Source organism: Thalassophryne amazonica, chromosome 15 (genome assembly GCF_902500255.1).
Source record: "Thalassophryne amazonica chromosome 15, fThaAma1.1, whole genome shotgun sequence".
In the NCBI taxonomy this organism is placed as follows: domain Eukaryota; kingdom Metazoa; phylum Chordata; class Actinopteri; order Batrachoidiformes; family Batrachoididae; genus Thalassophryne; species Thalassophryne amazonica.
In genome coordinates this window covers 11,028,746-11,054,211 of record NC_047117.1, presented here as the reverse complement: position 1 = coordinate 11,054,211, position 25,466 = coordinate 11,028,746, and the positions used below count along the sequence as shown (strand labels likewise).

The 25,466-nt window shown below is 42.2% G+C and overlaps 1 protein-coding gene across 2 annotated transcripts; it reads right to left on the bottom strand.

Moving 5' to 3' along the window:
- Positions 1-195: 195 nt before the first annotated feature.
- LOC117525721 (calmodulin-regulated spectrin-associated protein 3-like) lies at positions 196-25,466 on the bottom strand. 2 transcript variants are annotated; one of them, XM_034187648.1, is made up of 18 exons: positions 25,253-25,466; positions 18,387-18,664; positions 18,071-18,211; positions 17,151-17,236; positions 15,012-15,060; positions 12,605-12,743; positions 11,864-12,003; positions 10,163-10,256; positions 10,021-10,072; positions 9,075-9,136; positions 8,963-8,993; positions 6,419-8,834; positions 5,244-5,359; positions 4,279-4,565; positions 4,095-4,194; positions 1,862-1,965; positions 1,662-1,780; positions 196-679 (listed from the first exon to the last, which is right to left on the bottom strand). In XM_034187648.1, exons 1-18 carry the CDS (start codon positions 25,386-25,388, stop codon positions 335-337), a joined length of 4,695 nt encoding a protein of 1,564 aa, XP_034043539.1. In that variant the 5' UTR covers positions 25,389-25,466; the 3' UTR covers positions 196-334. The 2 variants fall into 2 exon arrangements, with proteins under 2 accessions (XP_034043539.1, XP_034043540.1); XM_034187649.1 differs by having other exon boundaries at positions 1,862-1,962; positions 25,253-25,465.

Genomic DNA, 25,466 nt, shown 5'->3' with positions numbered 1-25,466 from the left:
ACAATTTTATTTTGACAGTGGAGCAATTTTTGAGTCTATTCCTAAGAATAAATCAAAGTAATGACTTTTGTCAAGTAACTCTTCAGATTAGTTAAAGTTTTATTCTCTGTCATTTGCATGTGAATGAGCCTGATTTTTGTTTCTAATGGCAGAAAGTTGTGCTATAACATTTTCATGCACATCGACTAAAAATCATTTTCAAATATGAAGTATTTTGAGGAAAATCCAACAACTTTGTGTGCACACATGCTAACGTTTATCCGAACACATTATTTTTATTAAACCTGGATCTAATTGTCAACATAATTACTTTGTGATTACAGTTACATTTTCCTCATTTAGAAACAATTGCCTTTTTTGTGACCTTCGCTCTCCTGCTCCCACCACCGCCACTGCTGCCGCCTCCTCCTGCTGCACCTCCTTGCCAGAGGTGACTAGGAATGGTGAAGGCGTCCACGCTCATGCCCACCGTTTTAGAAGGTATGGTACTAAACTGCTTCCTGTCTGAACTGTACTTGTAGATGGACTCCACCTGGCCGGAGCTAATTGTCCGTGGCCCCACACCAGCCAATCGTACGAGCTCCTTGGTGTCGGTGTTCATGGTGTAAACGCCACGGAACTGGCAGCTGGAATCACGGAAGAGTATGAGGAAGTGGTTGGCAGGACTCTTCTCCATCTCCTGAAGGCAGAAGTTAACACAAAGACACATTTGTGGCTAGTAAGTTTTACTTGTTGTCTTTGGTTGGTTGCTAAGTCAGTCCTTTTGGTGTCTAACAACAAATGAGTAGGGATGGGTATCGAAACCTGGTATTAAATTGGTCTTTAATAATTTAGCACCCGGGCCTGAGTATCGATAAGCCACGCCCCTTAACAGTACTGCTTTCGGTACTGGAGAAACTAAGGAATTAAATTTAGAGCTCTGAAAGATCAACCATTCTTGCGCATGTGCGCAGGACTGATGACGGCTGAGACAATTAGATATTCAACATTTACACTTGACTTTGTTAAGTGACAAACAGAAAATAAAGCATAGTTAAATCTTTTCTTAATTTGATTCTTTCTTCTACTAAAACAGCAGATTTGAGACATCTAATGGTCCAAAGCTGCTGAATAATAAGAACATCTCTAGTTTAAACAAGTCAAAGTGGTTTAAAAGCTGTAAGATTTCTGTTCATGGTTTAAAACAGTTTAAAACCACATTATTTCTAAATGAATGAAAGCCATGACAGATATATTTCATTATCATCAAGTTGTTTAAAAATCATTTAAATTAAAATCAGTTTTGTCTGTTTTTGCTGGAGGACAATATGCAGTGGTTTATCTCAGACAAATCCTGACATTTGAGAAGCAGCAGTCAAGCAAAATGTTATTTTTTTTAATGACAAATGTGTTAAATGATGAATACCTAAATGTTAGTTTTCTGTGACTGTTTGACCACAAACTTAGAAAGTTATTGTTTGTCTTTTGGCTGCCCCGATGTTGTTCAGGGTCACCACAGCGGATCAAGTAGAGATCCATATTGGGATTTTTTGCAGCAGATCCCCTTCCTGACACCAATCCAGTTGTACACACAACCAGCTGGTCTTACTCAGCGGATCTCAGAGCCGAGGACTAAAATCTGGAAAAATTCTAAGTTGTTCTGCAGAAAGTGAAAACGTTACCTCAACGATCTTGTTCTTTTGGGTTTCGTTGACTTTCCCAGCCAGGCAGCAGCGAGACAGAGCGTTATGAATGATGAACTTGTTGGACTTGAAGCTTGGTTCTTTGAATAACTTTGGACCTGCACACAGAAACAGTCACACGTACGTACACGAACGCCTCATTTTCAAACGGAGCTTTTAGAATCGAGCTTCATCTGTACCTGTGTATTCTGGAGCGGATGTGCTCGTCTCCCAGTCCTTATCTCCATTCTGATTGGTCAATCCGCTTGTGGGCTCACATACTAAAGGTGACTGAGACCGGCTGCTGGAGAGACGTCAATCAACCAGTTAACCATGAAACACCAGATCTGGGAGGCCAATAAGAATGCAGAAATGGTCTCTGCACCCACCCTCCTAATGGTAAGTACTATGTAATGACAAGGTGTCAAAAGTCCAACCCCTCATTCATATTGTGACACCTGGGTAGTGGATCAAGTAGGAGACTGCCTGTTGGGGTGACATACAGTTGGGGCCTTGTCTGCTCCGTGGCTGCTACGGTAACCATGAAGGCCCAACAGGAACCCTGAAAACAAGCCATCCAATGGAGGTCTAGTGAAAGAAGAAGTTCTGGGGTAGGGGTTGCTAAGGTTAGACCTTACTTATGTGGTGTGCCTTGAAGCAGCTTTGTTGTGATTTGGTGCTATATAAACTAAATAAATTTAATTAAATTGAAAATTGAAACTGAAGTCCTCGATGGCGGATCAGGCAGAGGAGGTGATGGCTTGTAACCCAACAGCTATGAAGCTGGATGAAGGCTGTAGCAGGCCCTCAAACCCCAGTCGTCTGTGATTTCCCAGCCATAGAACCAGGATCTGTCAGTTACCGTGTGTTTGTCAGCAGGCAACAACATTCCCACGTTAAACAAACCCACTCACAGGCGTCTCTAGATCCGTCCTGGATGTAGAATTCCACCATCCCATCCAGGAATTGACCAAGAGACAATCTTTCTCGCCACCAAGGAATTGTGAAGATGATGATATGAGATTCTTTGTGTGTGTGTATGTGTATTTTAACATATTTTTGCTTTAATATTAATCATCCTGACAATCGATCTGTGTGCAGGTAGAAACTCCAGAAATAACTGACATTTAAGTACTTCAGCAATGATCTGCATCTTTCTTCACCTCCTGTACAGTTACGTCAATCAGGTTCTTGCTGTCTGGTACATTTTGACAAAAAGAAATCAGTCTGGAACCAAACAAAAAAGCTGGTATCTATTAAAACCAATACAGTATTGAGGAACTATGTTTTCTTCCCACTGGGTTTTAACTTGTAACAAATATGGCAGTGAATGAAGCACTGGTCTCTCACAAGACAATGATACTTTCATTCTCATGTTATTATTATTCACTTATTCATTTTATTTTTTTTTATTTTTTGCTGCTATCTCCTCTACATGGAGCTTTGGCTGCTTCGAGCTATCAGGAACTAAACCTGCAGATGAGTCCTAGAACCCATGTTCTTGGTATATGAGGAGTTCAACAATTTGCCCAAAGTTCCGTGTCTGAATTCTCCTCAGTGGTATAGAGCATACGCCCCTTTCCTTTTTTTTTAAAGGCAAATCACAGTAATAGCAATATTATCAGTATATGAAATATATAAATATTATAATGATATACCAGTGTCATAATATTAAAAATACCATATTTATACAGTTTGATGTATAATATAAAATTATGTTTTTTTTTATAGTTGTGGTATTATCTTTTAATGCATTTTAATTTCATTTTAATTCCATTAAAATTTGTAAATTAGGTGTCATCCTCAGTGTAACCCGAGTTAAAATAAAGGCTGAAAGAAGGAAGAGAGCTTTCAAAGGAAAATTTGCAAAAAGTGCCACTATGAAGTTGTGACTGGTGGTGCACAGCTTCTCCAGTCACAGCCACAGAAGCCTGTAACTCCATCAGAGCCTACTGCTTGCTTCACTAGTCTCCTTACACAGTCACTTGTTGAACCCTTTGAATTAAAGCTGAATGTCAAGAACATCTTGATGGTTTCATTTCAGCTCCAGTGTGGCGTTTACGCACACAAACATTACATAAATAGTGTCACTGTCCAAATACTTGTGCACCTGGCTGCATATTGTCATAATAATAATAATAATATGTAATAATAATGTATTAATATAATACTAATAATAATAATAATAAACAATAATAATGCATAATAATGTATTAATATAATACTAATAATAATAATAATAAACAATAATAATGCATAATAATGTAATAATATAATTGCCAAAACGCTTTAATAAAGTACACAATTTCTGTTCATATTTTGGTATAACTGTTGATTTTACCTGGTTGAAATCTTTCCTAAAATTGGGGGTAAATTTGCTTAAATGACAGATTATGAAGAGGTGGGGCCAAAAAACAAGGTGGAGCAGCATACCTGTTGGGCTTCTTTGTTTGGTTTCCTGTGCTGTTTTCTAGCTCATGCGTGGCTGTCAAGTTGAGGGAGGAGTTCGAGTAGACTTTGTTCAATTTGGGACCTTTGGAAGGAAACACGGAGCAGAGAGTTTGGGGAAAAGAAGCGATTTGACAGTTTGTGGCGGTTCCGCGACTCCCCGCTTTACCTGCGGTTTGTTTGGCTGGACTCTGCGACAGCTGTGACGCCTCCCTTGTCATGCTGCGAGGTCGGGAGCGTGTTTTCTTAACGGAAGCTCGTCCCTGATGGGCTGATTTCTGCCGGATCACCTTCTCCAGGTCCTCCATGATCCTGAGTTGTTGCCTCCTGGCGTACTCCACTCGTGTGAAATCTGTTCGGCGAGCTGGTGTCACTGGAGGAGTCAGGGACGGGGAGGTGGTGCCGGTGGGTGGAGAACGGGAAGGAGAGCCGGCATTCTTGTCTGAAGACGCTGGTCTGAAAACAGCAGATGTGAGATTAATCTGTGACAGAAGAAGCTCAAACTCAGGCGAATGATAATCAAATTAATTTGTTTTCTGTTTCCGAAAGAGAATTGTTGAATTCTGTCTGAATTGTAAGTACGTATGTATGACACCTTTGTGCTGTGGACACAGAAGGGATGCGAAGGTCTTCAGGTCCCATTTAGCAAAACTGAGGATTGTTAGAATGATGGTGAGCAAGGTATCCACTCCCCGAGTGCCTTCTAGTTATGACCGCCAAGGACGAAATAAAATCATCAGCATTTATTTATTTGTCTGTCTGTTAGCAGAATTACGTCAAAACTACTGTGCGGATTTTGATGGAATTTTCACCACAGATAGATATTACATCATGGAAGACTCAGTCTAGTTTTGGAGGTGATCTGGATCCAGATTCTGGATCAAGATTTCACTTTATATAGGCTTTGTAGGATTACATCAAAACAACTTCATGGATTCTCACCAAATTTGCACCAGAAATAGATATTACGACATGGAAGACTCCACTGAATTTTGGAGATGATCTAAATCAGGATCCGGATTGGCGGATGTCAGAAATCTGGGATTGCTCTTGTTAGAATATAATTTAGGAAATGCCAGATTGAAGGTGGTCCAACCCGTGAAAAACTGCATCTTTGACGTACGAGTGTGTTACCTGTTTTCCTGCTCGTGCCATTGTTTCCTCCTCTTTAGCTCCTCAGTTCTCTTCTGCTGCCGCTCCAAGAGGAGTGCTCTCCGCTGGGCCATCTCCTCCTCGCAATGCACCTCCTCCTACCCCCACACGTTCCACACAGACATTAGTACAAATACAACAAAACGACACCAACAAAGCATCCCTCTATTGTGATATTAAATAAAGAACACCACGTGTGGTGAGAAGCACATTTCATTACATTGCATTTCAGGAAATTTAAATCGATTTGGATGTTCCCCACCTCTTGCCCAGTGACCACTAGGATATGGATCGATGTTTATACAATTAAGCAGATGGGCAACATTTATTTTGTACAGAAGAGTGGTTCTGGACTTGGATGTTTGACAAGAAGAAGAGGACATAATCAAATCAGAAAACCTGGTTCAAGATGTTAATACCTCTGCCAACCAACAGGAACGAGGAAGCTATGTCATCACCTCGACCTGTGTTTATGAGATATAGCATGGATTTTGATGACATTTTGTGAAGATGGGCCTCAGTGGAGGTCTGCACTCTTAAGTGCCTGCTAGTTTTTATATTTATCCTGCACTGGAGTGATTTAACAAAAGGAAATTTGAGAAGATGTAGTCACGGTAAAACCTTGCACTCATGAGGAAAGTAGTAAGTAAATCCGATATAGGCCCCAATGACCACTGATGACGGTGCTCATCTCTGGAGCATGAAGTAGATGACAATCTATGAACACTCACAGATGGGACATAAGTCCAACAAAGATTACTTCCCCAGCTGAAGCTGGTACCTATTAACAACTGGATGGACTGAACCAAGTATACATATTGGTAGCCCAAGTCTTTATCCCACTGAGTTTCACCTGCTCCACACCATGGAGACAGGATGGAATATTTATGCGGAACAAAGAAATGGATGGATGGATGGATGGATGCAGACCATACTACAATGAATGTGGCTGAAATACAGGAGTGGCTACAGTGTTATAAAATTCTTATTTCCAAAGCTACTGCTATGTTTCCAAATGAGGAACAATCACTGATCAGTCGCATACAAAAGTCACACTCAGTGTGCAGCTCATATTATGAAACCATTCTTTGCTCACAGTCTACATGTGCAAGTAAAAAAGCACTCCGGTTTCCATTTTTTCTTTTAGGAATGCTCACCTTGAAGAAGAATCCTATCCCCCCCTTTCCTCCAAGGCCATTCTGTTCTTCACTTGGTTCCAAAGCTTCTGTCGCTCTCATCTCTTCTGCTTTGGTTTTACATTGTTGCACTGGGACGTTCCCTCCTCCTGCAGTGAGCCACTCTGTGGATCTTCTAGTAGGTTCCACAGCAGACTCTGTGTGGTCACTCATAGAGTCGGAGGAAAACTCCTGACCCTCGTCAGTTGGTTCATCACTGCCTCTCTCTGGCCCTCCCAGAGATGATAGTGCCATTTCAATGGGGCTACAGCACTTTCCTGCTCCTCCGTCCCTCCTTCCCTCAGTTCCTGCGCTGTATGCAGCAGAAAGTGATAAATTCTCACTCTCAAATGAGCACTCGGAAGGAGCACTTGAACTGCTTCCACCAGCAGCTGTAGAATGTTCTCGTCTTTCTTCCAGCGAGAGGTCCACCACGCTTGCTGTTGCACCATCTTCGTGATCGAGCTCCAGGCTAAACTGGGTGGGAGTCTCACTCGAGCCTCCTTCTGAGACACTCTCATCGGCCTGTGGCTGCTGCACAGGCTGAGGAGATTCCTGAGGAGTTTGTGGCCCACCAATGCGGAAGGAAGACGTCGTCTGAACTTGACATTTACTAGGGGACACGCGCCGCAGGTGGGGAAGGGTGTCTACATTCTGGGTCGGTGTTAAGACCCGATTAAGTGGGGGAAACTTGAGTTCAGAAGGCCGTGGTTGAGGTTGCTGATGGTTTCGTGGGTAGTGCTTGGGACTGCGGAGAGTGGAAGAGGAGTGGATCTTAGTCATAGGGTTGGGGCACGAGGAAGAGATCACATTTCTGGGGAAGTTGGACGAGGAGATTATGTGAGAACGCTGCGATGGGGAGGAGCCAGCCGGAGGATTGGGACCAGTAGGAATCATCCAAGCTTTGCTGGTGCTCACGGTAGGATTCCTGGTTGGAGTCCGCGGTGGTGTCTTTGTTGGGGTGTGAGGTGGGGTTTTGGGGTTACTTCTTGGTGTTGATTTTGCACTGGGTTTGGGTGTATTTTTGGGTCTTTGGTTGGTCATGAGCTGCTGTTGCTGCTCAGTTAGTTTCTGCATGTCTTTCTGTAATGACTGCAGAGCTTCACTCAGTTTCTGCACCACTTCGTTGTACTCCAGTATGACAGCTTCACCTCCTTTCTCCTTCTCTGCTCCTTTCTTACTTTCAATCGAGAATGTGACCTGTTTCTCTAACCGGGGAGGATTGGAGCCATTTCTGTCTTGAGGCTCCTCTTTCTCCTTCTCGTCAATTCTTTCTTGTTGGTCCTTCTCTTCGTCATGTTTCAGCTGCTCCTCCATACGAGTGAGCCGCTCATCCAGGCTGAGGTTCTCCTCCCCTGCTCCCCCTCCTTCTCCCTCTCCTTGTTCTCTTTTCAGCTGAAGAAAAGCAGTTTTCCCAAGCTTCTGCCTGTGCTTGGCAAAAATGGCTTCAATACGTCTTTTTTGGGCTTCAATGCTTTTGCGTTTCTCCTCCAGACGAGCCCCCAGCTCCCAGGCCTCAGAGCTGGGTTCAGGACCTCTGGGACATGGTCTTTGGCCCGGTACTCCCACTGGGGTGGAGGGCGTATGTGGAGTTCCTGGGGTTGCTGAGATCGGAGTGGAGATCGATTCTTCTCCAGGAGCAGCGGGATGCTTCCTCCTGTTGTCCCGTCGCTCAGCAAAGCTTGTCATGCGTGGACTGCTGCTGGTGCTGTGGTTACCCTGACCACCAGTACTGGGTCGAAGATTACCAGGGGCATTTTTAGGGCCTTCATCCGACGCGTCAGAGGAGTCCACGCTGCCATCTCGTAGCACCGAGTCATCATCTCGTGACATGTCTAAGGTGCGTCCCGTTCTCTCCTTCCTGTCACCTCTTCCTTGCCATTCCATCTCTCCCACTTCTCCTCCCACAGGCCGGTAAAGGGTTCCAGAGCGACTGGGAGCAGAGCTACTGAGCTGGGGATTGTCCGCCTCAGGGGAGTGAAGGAAGAATCCGGCAGGTGCTCCCTCTGGACGTAACCTGGCCGCTGGTCTTCCTCCAAGCAGTCCTCTCAGACTTTTCTCTTCTGTCTTTACCTTCCTCTGGTCCCTGCCACCCGGACTATGACCCACCTGCAGCGCCTCCTCTATTGTCGGGAGCTCTCCCAGCGGTGTTGTATGAATGTAAGGGCCCCAAGAAGACCGTTGTGTTGGGGCGGAAGCACTGACCAGGTGGCTGAGGTCTTCAGGGGGGCTGTAGGGGACATGTGTCATCCCGGACGAGGTCATTGAAGGGATGCTGGTGGACAGACCGTCAGAACTGACTGGGGGAAAGACAGATTCTATAGGATTCCCCATGACGATGTCAACATCACTGTCCAGCCCAAACGGGATGCTGAAAGTCACTGCAGACAGAGGACGACTGAAGACGGCCCAGAAGGAACGGTATGTTACAGAAAGACAAAAAAAAGGAAGGAGACAAGAGTCCAAAGTGAGAAGACAAAAACGTAAAATGTAAAGAATCACATGCGGCTGTAAAAGTTCATCTACCTGATTTGTTTCCTCGTCCAAGGTTTGTTTTCTGGAAAGACAAAACCGTAATTAATCTTCAAAGTTCTGTAGATGTCACTTGCACTCACAGATTTCTGTTCGTATTTCTTACCAGGTGACACCGGGGAGGAGATTGGCACAAAAGGCTGTTTGAAGATGAGGGAAGGAGATCCACTGAAACAGGAATAAAATATATTTTCATAACTCATTCATCAAAGGGAAGGTTTGGTGTTTCATGGGGTGGTGTAGCCATCCAAATCCACCCCCCCCCCCCCCCCCCCAAAAAAAAGACTTTTGTCCAACTAAATGAATCAAACATTTATGGGTCATAAATTATAGCACATGTTCTTCGTTTGCTGTTGGGCTGGTTGCGGACTTTTGGTTCCATTACAAGTTGATTACAAACAGATGGTGGTTTTTTGCACAAGACATCAACCAATTTCTGAGACATATGCCAGGTCAACCTCTCTCTCTGTCAAAAAAACACACACAGTTGTACACCAACCGGTCTTCAAGACAGAGCCAAAATTTTAGGTAAACTTTGTTTATTTTTGGAAAAATGCAACTTTGAGCCATTGTTTCTTGTAGAACCTGAAAAAGTCATGAAATAATATCCAGAAATTCAATGTAGTTAAGTTTTGTAATGAGAAAGGTTGGAACTACGTCTAAAACAAATGTCATGATGTCTAGAAAGGGAAAACCTGCACCCTGTTGACCCTTTCTAGAATACTTTGGACACCACTGTTCTTTTGGAAATGTTCACCCTAAAAACTAAATTCAAAACTTTTACAGGCTGAAACTATCAAGCAATCGAAGCTCAACATTAAGCAAAAAAAAATACTGGCCAAAAAAAAAAAAAAACCTGTGAAAAGAATAAACTAAAATTTTGATGTGCTGTATTTCACACATGGTTGCAGAAATCAACCTTCAATTTTCAAAGCAGTTGGTTGAGAGCATCTGTGAATATTTTCAATTTTGATCCTCTGGTTGGTTTCATATGGAATGACCCACAGATATTTGAAAGGGGACTGACTAAGACTGTGTGTGGATGTTGGTACCTGTTGTTGTTCCCACTGACAGGACTTGTACAATCCAGTAAGTCTGAGATGTCTGAAAGGAGATTAGGACCTTTTTAAATGTGATTTTCATGTATGAAGTCAAGAATGTGTTTACTGATGAACGAACTCCGATGTTACAGACCTGTGAGGTCAACGGGTTGTATGGGCTGAACAAAATCCGGCTTCTTAACCTCAAACCAGTCGAGCAGCTCGGCGATGAAGCTCATGATGTTCAGCTGAGGAGAGGCGACAGTGTCGGAACGTATACATGGCTTTAGACAGAGAATCCAAACAGGCCCACAAATATTTGGACACTGATATTAGAGTACATTAAAACTCTTTTCCTTTAAACAAAGTCTTCCTCAGAGTCACTTCACCGTAACGTTGTCTCTCGCCAATCACAGCCAGTGAAATTTTGGTGTTCCAGTTTTTGAGGACAGGGCTCATCATACAGCGCATCCACTTTCCTGTTCCTAGTGACTGTTTTAACTAAACTCCCAAGGATATGTCATAAACAAACCAAATCTAATCAAGCAAAACTCGTCAATAAAATTAGAGCATTCGTGCTCGTAGAGTGCAAACCTTCACCAACGCTCGTTTCCAATTCCACAAATTTTTACCTTGGAAAAAAAAAATTCAAGGCAAAAGTCCTGTTAGAAGTGGCTTTTCATAAGCTAAAATATAATACAAAATATAGATCAAAAGGGCTTTTCAATGTTAAAAACAAATATCATAATATAACTTATAATAATAATATAACTGGCACTCTCAATGAACAGACTACGTTTGATCCACAATACGGCTCAGATGTGGATCAAACTCAGTTTATTCATTGAGACTGCCAGCTTGCACCTCATTGTCACAAATGAGAGTGATTGAGCCTTTTTAATTGAGATATAATGCAAAATATACATTAAATGGGGTTTTCAATGATAAATTTAAATGGGCATAAAATCTGTAATCTGGATCAGATCCAGATCAAACGCTGTCAGTTGATAAAGGATACCATCCTACATAATGCTCTCAAATATAAAATACACTGGATCTTGTTTGACAGAGTTATGAATGCTTGAAAATTCATTCAATGGAAAGATCAGGATACAAATGTTCAGTAAAAATGTCATAACGATATATGAAAAAATGTGGGCTCCAGGCTGTTCACAAACAGACAGACAGAGGCGAAAACATAACCGCCTCCCAACTTCATTGGCAGAGGTTAATATGACTGGGCAGTACAAATGTACTTCTTGTTAAATCAACTTAGCATATTGACCAGCTTCTACATGGATATAAGAGCACAGGTTAGCCATCTTAGCTAAACGATTACAGTGGTCTATTGTTCTAGGTAGGATAAAGATATGGGTTGGCAACTCAGCAAGTTCATCAGTGAAACCACCTGCTGGAGTTGGTGGTGACAAAGAAACCTACACCTTCTTTGCCCTTTCTGGAGTCAGGTTGACACCTACAGGAGACTTGCACAGTAGAAGAACTCCTTATATGGTCAAGGTCCAATTCTATAAAATGTTTATTTTGCATACTGGGCAGAACACAATGTATTCTGATAAAACTTTCATCAGGTACTTTTTAGTTTGATGGCCACTTTGTGATTTTTATAAATATTATTTTTTTACCTTTGCAGGTATGCCAGTTTGTGATGATTAGGTTGACACTGACAACACAACAACTGCAGCAGGATTGGAAATAAATTTTGACATCACCAGGAATGACCTCATACAGATGTTGGACACACCCACAAAAGGTCACGTGCACTCACAGGTTTCCAAGCATTTCTAAACATTTCAAGAATGCCAAAACTAAAAATAAGCAGTTCTGCATCACTTACATGTAAAACCGGCGGCGTGTACAGCAGGTCTTCCACAGCTAGGGGGCAGCAGCTCTGCAAACTGCTCTCACAAAACTCCCTGATCAGCTGCAGGTTGTAGAGCCTGTCCGCCACTGACATGGTGTCCTTTAAACACACATCTGCAACAGTCACAGCAAAAATCAAATGTATGTTGGTAACACTTCCTGTGTCTGTCAGAGAGCAATAAATGGAATAAACAAGGTTGATGTCCATTGGATTCTATGACATGTGACATATGTAACCCAGTAACGTGACAACTAAGAATGACACATGGTGCAAACTATTCCTTTTTAAAACCCTATTAACTCAACCAATAATTTGCATCACTTTTTACCTAAATTGGAGCAACTTTAACTTTTGACCCCTGTACAAACTGAAATTGACCTTTGTCACCATTCTTGCTGTTTTTAACCCCATAACTCTAGAACATTCAGTCATAGATAGTCCAAACTATACCTTTTGGAATCTTTATGATCAGACAAATAATGTGGTAATGTTTTCAATATGATTGAGCATTTTTAAAATTTTGACCCCTATGTAATTCTTTAATTGACCCCTACCTGGCCACCTGTTGAAAATTCAAGTGGCCACTTTCTAAAGAGTGTTTGTGCTGAATTTGGTGCTTGTATCACCATTTGCAGGATTCCTCTGTAAATATTGCATATGTATACGAATATTTGCGACACAGTAGTTTTGTTGAGCGTGCGTGTGCGCGTGTACCCTCCAGAGGCAGTATGCCGGGGCAGTAGTAGTGCAGCACAGCAGCCACTGCGCAGCCATTAGATAGATCTTTGACCGCAGAAATCAGAGGGAACGTGGGAGTCAGCTTAGACTGCACTTTATCCTTCCTGTAGCGGATCTGCAGGAGAAAGAAATGGGGAGGAGACATGCAAAGTAGGAAAGCGAAAGAGCAGGTAAGAGACGGAGGCAGTTGAATGAAAAACAGGAAAGAACGCTTATTTCAGAACTTAAGATTGTTTTAAAAGTGGAGGGGAAAGAAAATGTAACTTAGCCAGGGTTTTCCATCCGACAGACAACGCCACTAAACAACAATGCCAAGTGTGAAGCCAGAAACAAAGCACAACACCAACAATGCCTCACTTAAAGGGGTCATATTATCCACCTTCCGACAGGTAACCACATCCTAAAAACAAATATTAGACTTAGCAGACAGGCGATGCCATGTGTCTCTTGCTTTAAATGGGAAGAAGCTGCTGGTCGCCATGTGAACTTTTCAAAGAGAGGCCAAGCAGCCAACAGAAGTTCAGATATGGATTTGTAGGATATATGTTGCAAACGTCTAAAACGAGCTGTCTCAGGTTAAAATGTTGAGTGAGTTTCAACATGTATTCTAGAATGGTTGTCCATCTCACCTGATCCAATATGGAACTCTGATTTTTTTTGAACAACATACTGATATTTTTTTTTCTTTTCTTTGTCCACTACCTCTCCATCAGATGCCCTTCCTGACGCAACTTCAGATCTACACGGAGAAAGACGCTAATGTGCATGTTTCAATGGTGGCAAGAAACCTACAAAGAAACATGCAAACTCCACACAGAAAGGAACTGGGTTTTATTGGACTTCAACCTAAGACCTTCTTGTTGTGAGGTAAGAAGGGAAAACTTAAAACATACACCTTGTGCAATATGACCCCTTTAAACATTTGTGCATACAGACACGTGCACCAAAAGGTGCAGTATAAAGCTAAAAAAAGGGGCAGAGGGAGCATTGCAAAACCAGCCAAAACATAAATATAATGCAGAAAACAAAAATTATAGATTAGAAACTACCCCCCCTTCCCAGTGGCCATGCAGCAGAAACAGACCAACAACAATGTGAGGCTTCAGTCAAACACTTCTAAGTAGGGAGAAGCTGCATATTTTCAATTCTGAAGTGTCACAAATAAACACCTGATCATCTCAGTCTGCACGGAAAAATGAAAAAAAAAATGTATATAAAAAAATGCAAGCAACATGAGGTACAAGAGAACCGGTGAGTTTCTGAGTGCATAAACTCATTACGGTTGAGTGTAAAGCAGCCCTGTTTTAGGAGGACTTGAGCTTAAAATTACACCTCCTATAACATGGCTTTGGAACACATGCTTAAAATACAGTCAGGTCCATAAGTATTTGGACAGTGACATCTCTTTGTGATTTTACCTCTATACAACACCGCCACTCCAAATTAAACACTCAAAATATGCTTTGAGTGCCAACTGCTGGGTTTAATTCAAGAAAGAAACACATCTCGTACAGACCCTGAGGCCCATCAGGCCAGGAATTATCCCTGGATACTGTAGTGTTAAGATAAGAGTGGGTAAGAGTCTATGACTTCCCCTGGACGGGACACCAGTCCATTGCAGGGTACGTCCCCAGCTATGGTCAGATACCGTTTCTGGCCAGTATCCAGAAGCTGTGACTGGTGGTACAAGAGACAAAAGTTGCACTATGCACAGTTTTCAGCCACAGGAACCTATAATAGTACTTCAAAGTTAGTACTTCAAAGTCATGTGTGTCTTGGTGGCTTCCCTCACTAGTCTCCTTATTGTGTTGTCAGTTTTTGAGAACTGCCTACACCAGACAAACAGTACCGTGCCTTTTGTCTTTCTTAATGACTGAGTCTAAAACATTCAGTGATTTGAAAATGTTCATGTATCCTTCCCCCAACTTAAGTAAAGAAAGCTGGCTGTAAAAGTGATGATTTGTATTCAGCGTTTATCCAAATATTATGGCCTCTGAAACTATAGGCACTGTGTATAAAAAGGTCCATACTTCCTAAATAAGATCTTTTTTTTATACCTCGATTGTTTCATTCCATTGTGTTGGTGTACAGAGGCAAAATTACACAAAATACACAATGTGACTGTCAAAATAATTACCTGACTGTAGAAGCATCAATTTACAAATACAATTTTTTTTTTTAAAGTGTTGAGATTCTATGCGTTGTAAGCGATCCATCCAACCTCAGGGTTGGAGTGGCGATTCATGTGCAGTTAGTCTGTCTTCGACCGATGGTGTGAGAAGGGTACAGTGCAGCGATTGGTCCATTAGTCTCTCAGTCAAGTGCGTTGCTATGAGACACGTGGAGGATGAAGGTGAGAAGAGAGCGAGGAGTTATACGTTACCACTGGTGGCTTATTCCCCGACTCCTTCAAACAAAAGCGATAGCATGCGGATGGGGGATGGCAGAGAGAGGGAAACAAGCATAAATGACAAGGGGACCCACAGTCACATGACACTGCTCAGGAAGGAGGGGCGGGACAAACAAGAGGTCACGTAAAAAAAAAAAAAAAAAAAAACAGAGCAAAATCGTTTCACTTCCCTCACTCACTCCCATCACCGCCTTCTCCACCTCGGCTAACTGAACTTAACTTTATAGATCGAAAACAAAAACATTGTCGTCATTAAAACAGATAACCCAATCACCGACAATATTATTAGACTACACAAAAATATCTAACGTCACAGCTGCAAGGTTAAATATAGCAAACCCACCAACTGGGTAGTTGGAAGGAACCTTAATGATCTTGTTTTGGAGTTACTAACATGCTAACTAGCAAAGCCAGCAGTTCTGGCGAGTCATTACCAAGCTAGCCTCATCATTTCCACAAAACAATTTAACGATACTCGAAGAACCTGTCTTTGTGAGCCAGCAACATGCTAACTAACCGTGCTAGCATGGACAGCCCATAGAGATGAGAAAAAAAAAGATAATTGTGGACATATTCAATCCCTGAACCAACCAGGAAGAAGTAGCTCAGGCGTCTTGTTAGTTATTTAAAGAGAAGGCTACTGCATTCCATTTATAAAATCATTCATGTTTAACAAAAACACACTGACTTGAAAATTGTGTCAATTCGTTAAACACATTGCTGGACAAAATCTTGCAGAAATCAATGTCCGATCTTGTTCTTCTTTCATCTCTATGAGAGAGCTGTCGTGACCATAGACATTATATATGTAGACCCCTCATGATTTGCCACACTTTCACAAGCGCCACTAGCTTAGCTTATGGCAAGCTAAAGTGGACGCTCTCATTTTGGCTGAACTTCTAGCCATTTTCTGGGGATTCTGTGTTAGTACACGCCCGCGGCCGACGTGCTTGATGAATTCCTGCGCAAAAAGTAGTTCCCAGATAATTGTGATATATTCCTGTGAGATAATGAGTATATCTCATCTAAATCAATTCTAAAATTTATCAGTAATAAAATTATAAAGATAATGAAGTTTTAAGAGTGGCCATAATAAATATTTAAGAAACTTAAAGTTTATGAGCAACTTCAGCTGTTATCACTCAAGCACATTGTAAACATTGACACGATGGAGTTTGATGCGGAAGAGTTCAGAAAGATACGACTGGAATGTTTTGATTACCATTTACATTTGGGGATGAAAGACTTGGTTGTTAACTTTGTGTTAAAGTCAGAACAAGAAGCTGCACTGAAAGAGGTCTATCTGGGACAAAGAGACACATTCTGTGTGTTGTTGCTCCAACGAGAGCGGCACGCTGAGCAGGGTGGCGAAAGTAGTCCAGCGAGCTCAATCTGTGGGCTCGAGCTATCCCACAATGCCAAAATAGTAGAGATTCGGTCCAATGAGAGCGGCACTCTGAGCAGGTGATGATTTGCTGGAAAGTAATCCAGTGTGGCCGCCATATTGGATGGGTCTTTTCACAACATGAACATTCATTCACAGATTGAATCTGTGAACATTCATTCACAGATAGTCCAAACTATACCTTTTTTGGAATCTTTATGATCAGACAAATAATATGGAAAACCTTTCAATATGATTGGAGCATTTTTAAATTTTGACCCCTGTGTAATTCTTCAGTTGACCCCTTCTTGGCCGCCTATTGAAAGTTCATGTGGCCACTCGGTATTTTTAAAGAGTAATGTCTACGGAGTATGTGTGCCAAATTTGGTCCTTGCATCACCATCTGAAGGATCCCTCAGGAAATATTCACTTATCTGCTGCACTAGTAACAGAGACAAAGTAAGTGTGGCAGCAGCAGGCAGAATAACGTCAGCCGCAGCAGATGGACAGACAGACACACGGGAAGGAAAATAAAAGACTTACGGGGACTAGTTTTCCAGTACCAACGCGTGTTGTGACACTGCGGTGAGTTACGGCGTGACCGAGACAAAACAGAAAAGCACAGCAAAGGTCGACGTTAGAAGCTCAGCAACACAGCCAGGAGACATTTAGTTCAAAAATAAGAGGACGTGCAGAACAGTTTGTTGTTTGTTGTTACCACCTTACCGTTTCTTGAGGAGGCGTTGGTCTGTAATGTCTGTGACTTGGGATGTTCTTCGTCTTCTTCTGTGCTTTCTCTCAGTGTCTGGTTCAGCTGACAGATGAGGAAAACACGCAGAAAAAAGTTTGACCATGAAACGGCAAGTATGCACTCAAAAAATGGCTCACTGGATGAACTCAATTCGATTATGGGCAGGATTTCCATCTAATAAATATATGTTGTTCCAGCTAAATTAAATTAAATTATCTTGCATGAATGTGCTTTATTTGAGTTGGGGCTATTTATTAAATGGAATCCAAACCAATGAGTCAGTTTTTTGAGTGTATCACACAAAGAAATGATTCATTGGATGACCTTAATTCAATTATGGGGCAGGATTTCCATCTAATAAATATATGTAGTCCTAACTAAATTCAATTAAATTATCTTGCATGGATGTGTTTATTTGAGTTGGGAATACATATATTTATTAAATGGAATCTAATCCATTGAGTCAGTTTTTGAGTGTATCACACAAAGAAATGACTCATTGGATGAACTTAATTCAATTATGGGGCAGGATTTCCATCTAATAAATATATGTAGTCCTAACTAAATTAAATTAAATTATCTTGCATGGATATGTTTTATTTGAGTTGGGAATACATATATTTATTAGATGTAAATCCTGCTCATAATTCAATTGAGTTCATCCAATACATCAGTTTTTTGAGTGTGGATTCGTTGTTTGAAAACCAATTAATCTGGGAGTCAATTCAAATAAATCACTTTTTTCCCTCCCTGAAAGACGCTGATGCTAAATTTTTGACAAATACAGAAAACCAAGAAAGACAAGAAACAATAGTTTCAATTTGAGTAAAGGACATGAAAGGCACAGCATCAGCAAGAGTGACATCATCTTGGTTGTCATGGATGATGCCATCTCACCCTGTTGACCCAGAAGAGCAGAGCGTTCTCCCACGGAGCGCCGACACCGATTTGCTCCGCCTCCGCCGCCATCTTCACTCTGCCAACCGTCTCTTTAGCAGCCAGTGACATCAGCGCATCCATCAAAGCGAGGTGGGCTTTCTGCACCAATCAGAAGGTGGACAACGTGATCAGCTGACAAGTAACGCTCAGTTACAAACAGCAATATGACCCTTGAGCTTCAGTTTTATGTATAATGTTGTACCACTGTGGTAAACATCAGAAATCAAAAGAGTCAAACTGAGAAGAACAAAAATTAAAACAGATCCACGCATACCGTCTTTATAGGGGCGTGGCTGAGGTCCTCCTCTGTCACGTCTACATCCTGGACCTTCGGTGTGAATCCTTTCTTTGTTAGGAACTGCAGCAGGGCGGCGTTGTCGGCTGGCGAGCCCTGCGATGCCGGCAGCGAGACCCCGTGCGCCTGAGCCAGCAGGGCATGGGTTCGACAGTAGATCTCCGGGGAGAGAAGCAGCTTGGACATGACAGGTTTTAGGTGCTCTTGTTCGCAGTGGTCCTTATAAAGCGGCTCTCGCAACTCCACCGGAATGTTCTCTGAAGAGGGAGAAACAGGAAGTGCGACAGTTTACTTTCAGAAAACAAAAAAATTACTCAAAACCTGCACGTACTGAGCACTAGTCAGCTAGCATCATTGTGCAGTTGCTCTTAATAGTTCAGGAGATGTTGAGGGTTAAATGCTAATCTACATGTTTACCACAGTTAGCATGTCCAGTTACGCTATTGCTCTACTCGCTTACAGTAATTAGCATTAGCGCACACGGTCACACTTTTATATGGCTTATTCAAACATACTATGTCAACATAGGAATAAAGACCAGAACGTTGCACATCCAAAAACCTTGCAATACTTAGAAATGTTAGATATATTTGTGTGTTTATCTATTATGTTGTTATTTTGTTTCTTTGCTATTTATTTTGGTATTAAGTAATTACTTTACTTAAATGGTTATACGAGGTCTATTAGAAAAGTATCTGACCTTATTATTTTTTTCAAAAACCATATGGATTTGAATCACGTGTGATTACATCAGACATGCTTGAACCCTCATGGGCATGCGAGAGTTTTTTCACGCCTGTCGGTTACGTCATTCGCCTGTGGGCAGTCTTTGAGTGAGGAGTGGCCCACCCTCTCCACATTTCAGACTCTATTGACCCAGTAAGTCGTCAGAGAACAGAGAACTTTCAGAAGAAGTCGGCATGAGGAGTTTATTCGGACATTCCATTGTTAACGGACATTTTGTAATGAAAGAACGTGCGGGCAGAGTCGCATGTCGGGCCGGACCCGACCGCGGGGGGTCGCGACAGGAAAAACACCTCCGTTGGAAACCTTAACAGACAAGTTGGAACATGCCCAAGCTGTTAAACAATTTCTCAGTTACTCACTTGTTGAAAGCCATCAAAAGCCGCCTGAATTTTACAAATGGTTTTCAACACGGAGGTGTTTTTCCTGTCGCGGCGCACACAGATTCGCCGAGTCGTCACGGAAACGACTCAGCGAATTTGCGCGCACGTCTTTCATTACAAAATGTCCTTAAACAGTGGAATGTCCACATAAACTCCTCATGCCAGCCTCTTCTGAATATTCTCTGTTCTCTCACGACGTCCTGGGTCAACAGAGCCTTAAATTAGGATGATTTCAGCTTGAAACAGGCCGACGACGGCGCCTGGAAGTGCTGCGCGACGTCCTGCTCCGTGGGAAGTCCTTACAGCGACAGAAACACCCCATAATCTCTCATCAGCCGTTAAACTTTTCACCGAAAACCAGCTGAATTTCTCGAATAGTATCCACTCGGATATTCCTCACAGGTCCAGAAAAAAGTTTGATAAAGCAACGCGCGCCGTCTCGAGCAGCGTGTGAAACAAAGGAATTCAGCCAAGAGGGCGGGACCACATCTCACTCAAGGCCTGCCCACAGGGAAATGACGTCACCGACACGCGTGAAAAAACTCACGCATGCGCACAAAGGTTCAAGCATGTTTGGTGTAATCGCATGTCAATCAAATCCATATAGTTTTTTTTTTTTTTTTTATAAAACTGCCGGTTAGTTTTATAAGATACCTCGTATTCTTAGTTTGATGTACTTTTAGTCTGTTATTTGTCTAAATGTGCATCTTGAACTGGGCTGAACTGGTTTTACCACTTAGAACAAAGAGATCCAAGTTACAATATAAATCATATGTCCCATTATCGCGCGGGTTATGGGCGGGGGGGAGGGGGGGGACCTCCCTTTAATGGCCACGGGGACCAATAAGGCAAGGATTTTGCAAAATAAGGTCTGCCTTTGTCACATCCATGTTGTGTTTTATAAAACTGTTTTAGTCCTTTGTTCGAGGTTCTGAACTGATGGATCTCCTGTGAGAGAGAAGTTCTTCAGAATCCAGGCCTGTTTTTCACTGTGACTTTGAATAAATTAAAACTGTGAAATAGTTTTACTTTGTATTTTGTGAGAGACAGTATTACAGTAAGAACTGGGGAGGATTAACAGAAACCTTCAGCTCTGTAAACTATAAAAGAAAGTACAACTGATGTTGACGTTGATCTTTACCTTAACTTCAAAAAAGCTAAATGTGCAGGTTTTTTTTGTTTTTGCCCTTCTGGATACAAACACAACACATTTACCAACAATGTAACTCTCACCACCCCCAACCTTCACATGACCTTCATGTTGGCATGGAGGTTAAGCAATACATCCACTAGAGGGCAGTGCACAGGATCAAAGAGATGGTAACAATCTATGGACTGCAAAAGAGACAAAAGTATCAGCGGTGACAGGTACTCGCTTGAACTATTGGCTACACTGCCCCCTACGGTTCTGGAGGTACTGCTCCATTATCTGCAAGCTGTCAGAAAATGTGCAAAATATGGGCAAAATCAAGGCAGAATGTGGAGAGAAGACTCCATCCATATCTGTAGTTAACACTGAGCATAAATATGAGTTAACGGCCTGTAATGTTTGAGCTGAGAAAACTGGTGGATGAAAGGTCAAAGGTTTCGCACAGAAAGAGCCCAGTGACAGTGACATCATCGGCAGAGCGAGAAGGAACGCTTTCCTCTGATAACCTCGTCAGGAGCATGCACAGCTCAGCAAGGTTATACAGGCAGGTGTGTGTGTGTGTGAGATGTGCACACAGGAATCGAGCACTACGACACACTCACACACTCTTGCGGCTGACCCACATTCCAGCTCTGCAGCCTCCTCAGAGAGTCAGGACGATCCTGAAGATCACAGTCGTTTGTTTCAATCCTCCTCAGTTTTTCTGCTCCTTCATCCGTGCTCGTCTAAATAAGACTCCTAACGAGGACGACCTCCTCCCGACTCCTCATTCTTCCTGTCTCCCTCATCACTCCCAAAGAAAATCACATCTTCAGCTCTGCCTCCATCTTCCATTCTTGATTTCCTCCAGTTAATTAGTACACAATTAGTACCGAACATCGAATGAGGCCGAAGGCCAATAACAAGTTCCTTAGCAATACAATTGATTTATTTTTTTAGAATTATACTAAGAATTTCTTGCACCTAGAATTTATAAATCAAAGCGTTAGTGGCTTAGCATTAGTTATTGATCAAAATCATCAACTGCTGATTGATTGTGTTTTTCTGATCCACCGCTTTGGGGGTTAAAGTCATTTTTACCTCCGCCAAGGAGGTCATGTTTTCAGTCGAGTTTGTTTGTTTGTTTGTCTGTCTGTCAGCAAGATAACTCAAAAGGTTTTGAACGGATTTTGATGAAATTTTGTGGAGTGGTTGCAAATGACAAGAGGAACAAGTTATTACATTTTAGTGGTGATCTGGATCACGATCCAGGAATTTTTTGAAGGATTCTTCACCATTGCGGGATAGGGGGAATTTTGACATTCTAGTTTCTAACTCCACAAAAACAAGGCAGAAAGGCTTGAAAAAAAATTAGGGTGTAACATAATCAAATGTTCTATCAAACAACAAGTTGGTGAAGATCGGATCCGGATTCCGGATCTGGTGATCCAGAATATGCAAAAAATATAGGGAAAATAGAAAATGTGTCAGTGTGAGGTGACAAATGAAGCTAGAGATGCACAACTAACACCAAATTGTAGCTGAATCTGTACTGATTCAGTAAGGTGTCATCAGATTTGATGTAGCTTCAAATGTTATGGAGCTAGATCCAGAAGAAAACCGCCATTACCGAAAAATCGTTTTTATACAATAACTTTTCAACTAATAAAGACATAAAAGTGATTCCAAGTTCTAGTGGCATGTTTTCATGGTCAAGGATATCAAATATAATGGAAAGAAAAGTGTATGTATCATAGTTCTGGTTGTAACACTGAATTGTTGAATAGATCACTGTGCCAAGGAGGGAATCTCTTTAGGGTCAGTGACCCTATGGCCTTGTTAGTAAACGATGTCAAATACAACACACTGCAAAGAGGAAATCCCTCATGACAAACTATACAGGGCTGGGGAGCACAATGAATTATTAGATGAAGGACTATCATTTGGCATTATTATATTTTAGTGGCAATGAATATCACTATCCAGATTACTTCACTTAGCAAAGCAAATTGATGAGTCAGCAGTATACTCAGCAGTGGTTAAGTTCTGGTTCAGTGCACATCAGTGAACAAAGTACACAAGGTGCAAAACCCACTCCCAGGTGATGATGAATCATGCCTAGGATCCAGAAAACCCAGAGGCTTACATCAGCACCTTACTGTCGCATATATTCTGCTTCGGTGCACTTCACTGAATATATAGAAGGTGCACTTCATTATGTAGCACATGCAACACTTAAAAAATAGTTCTATTTCAGAATTTACTGTTATTTATTTAGAGAAGTGTTTCATAAATGTTAAAAAGTCATATATTTGCAGTTTAGTTGAATAAGAATTGAATTTTGTTTCTTATTTGTTTTTCTCTATAAGCACATGCAATATCAATATCAGTGCTCAGATGAAAGTAGCTTCTGAGAAAAGGTGCAAGTTGCATAACTGTGATGCCAGAGCTAAGGATACATACTATCCATCACAGCAGATGAAACTTTTTACTAGCAAAACATCATTGTTAGACTTTTTAGTTCATGATTCCATGGCGTGTAGATGTTATGGCGTCAGTGACCCCATGGCCTTGGCGGATGTTTGCGCTCTCTGAGTGCTTCTAGTTTTACTTTCTGCAAAGCTGTGATGAAATCAGACTCTTGTTACTATGGGAACGGCCAAAATGGAAAGAAGTCATTATGAGCTGATCAGATATTTAAACTGTTCTGAAAGATTTAAATAATTTATAAAACAATTGGTTCATTAGTGTAACTAGTTCAATGAGTCAAAAGAGCTATCAATCTGTCAATCCTTTCCGTGTCCGAACCAGTTAACCCATTTAATACAACACAAACAGGCCAATTTCAGTTCCATTTATTTCATTTATATATCGCCAAGTCACAACAAAGTTGCCTCAAGGCGCTTCACACAAGTAAGGTCTAACCTTACCAACCCCTAGAGCAGGGGTGGGCAATCATGTGCCATGAAGGGCTGAAGCACTGCAGGTTTTCCTTGCTACCAATCATCTCAGCAGGTGATTTCATTAATGGTCAGGTGTTTCAGCAGGTGATTTCATTGACAACCAGGTGTTTATGTTCAAGGGAGAAGCTCATCAGCAACCCACCTGCTGAGGTGATTGGTTGCAAGGAAAACATGCAGTGTCTCGGCCCTTGTTGCCCACCCCTGCCCTAGAGCAAGAACACAGACGACAGTGGTAAGAAAAAACTCCCTCTGATGATTTGAGGAAGAAACCTCAAGCAGACCAGACTCAGAGGGGCGACCCTCTGCCAGGGCCATGCTACAGACACAATTTACAGAAAAATTCACAAAACGAAAATGCAGGAAATGTTGCCGGTGCGCAGGACAGGAAGGTACAGAAACAGAAAACAGACACCATACTCATCTCCAGATGGAGTCGCACCTTAAACAGAAAGATCGAGAAAAAAAATGCTCTACTTTTAATTATCAAGTGAATAAAGACGCTTCATTGTCACACATCAAGAATCACAGCTACGGATTACGTCATCGGGAGACAAAACTTAACCAAGTCCCATTATGGTTGCAAAGAAAACATGTAATCAGATTACATTTCATGAGCAAATGGAAATTCTTTTCTGTCTGGGTTTTTTATATAAAGAGATCGAGCACTGATCTGCCCCCCCCCCCCCCCCCCCTTAATCACTGAATACAACTTGTTCCAGATATTTCAGGTAAACTGCTTTAATGACTGTCACTGTTTGGTTGATTAACTGACAGCAATTATTTACTAAGTTGATGGTTGTCTTGGAGACGGTCAGCTGACAAGCAGTCTAAATATCAAAACACTACGTGCACAATACTGGTGGAGACACAAGCAAATTCTGTGTTGAAGTAATAATGTGAAGAGTGTTGATTGGCAGGTGTCTTTATATGGTCAACCTTTTAGTTTTTGAGAAATTTATCATGATGTTCCCTCACCTCAAAATGCTGAGAAAAAGCTGCCAGATTGACTTTTAACGTTAGTGTTTCTTAATTATCAACTGAGTATCAGCAGGAAATCTACTGGAGTAAAAAGAAATGGTACTTCTAGACCTTACGCAGCACTGTGATATCCGGCCCCGGTCTCCCCGACTTTGGTGAAAGTGGTGCATTTGCAGCAGCTCGGACAAAAACAAAAACGTTCATTGTCCTACTGCCGCCTTCATGCTGCCGAACAGCGTAACACTGACACACATTCGCAGCGCTGCTGACCCACTTTGCCGGTTTTTGCGTGTTTTTTTTTTTTTTTTTTTTTTTTTGCGTCTGTGCAAACTACGTCCCCTCATGCAGGCCTGCAGCCTGACAGCGACACAACGCCGCACATCCTCCTTCATCATCACCATCGTCATCATCATCATCACCATCAGCCAACACACATCCAAGATTCACAGCAGAAACCGGTTTTGGTGTTTCAGAAGATAAAAGAAATGTATTCCTGCACGCCGCCTAAAAGCCGCAAAGCCGCTTTGTGACGTATGGCAGCGGGTCCGTATTCATCACCGAATCAAAGCACGAACCGGATCCGTTCTGTTGGCCGAGATGAGGTAAGAAACCACCCCCACCCTGAGCAGGAGAACCCCGGCAGGATACCTGCAGATCCGAAGGATTTGGACAGCAACCACCGCACGCTGGCGCACAGCTTGGCCCGGCTCTGGTCGTACCGGTCCAACGGGTGGATCTCCGGGACCGAGAACGTCTTCCTCATGGTGCCGGACGTGTCCACCATGACCGAACTGACCCGCGAGGAGGACGCAGGGACGGACACCGGGGAGGCAGCACCGCGTAAGAAAAACGTGATGAAAAA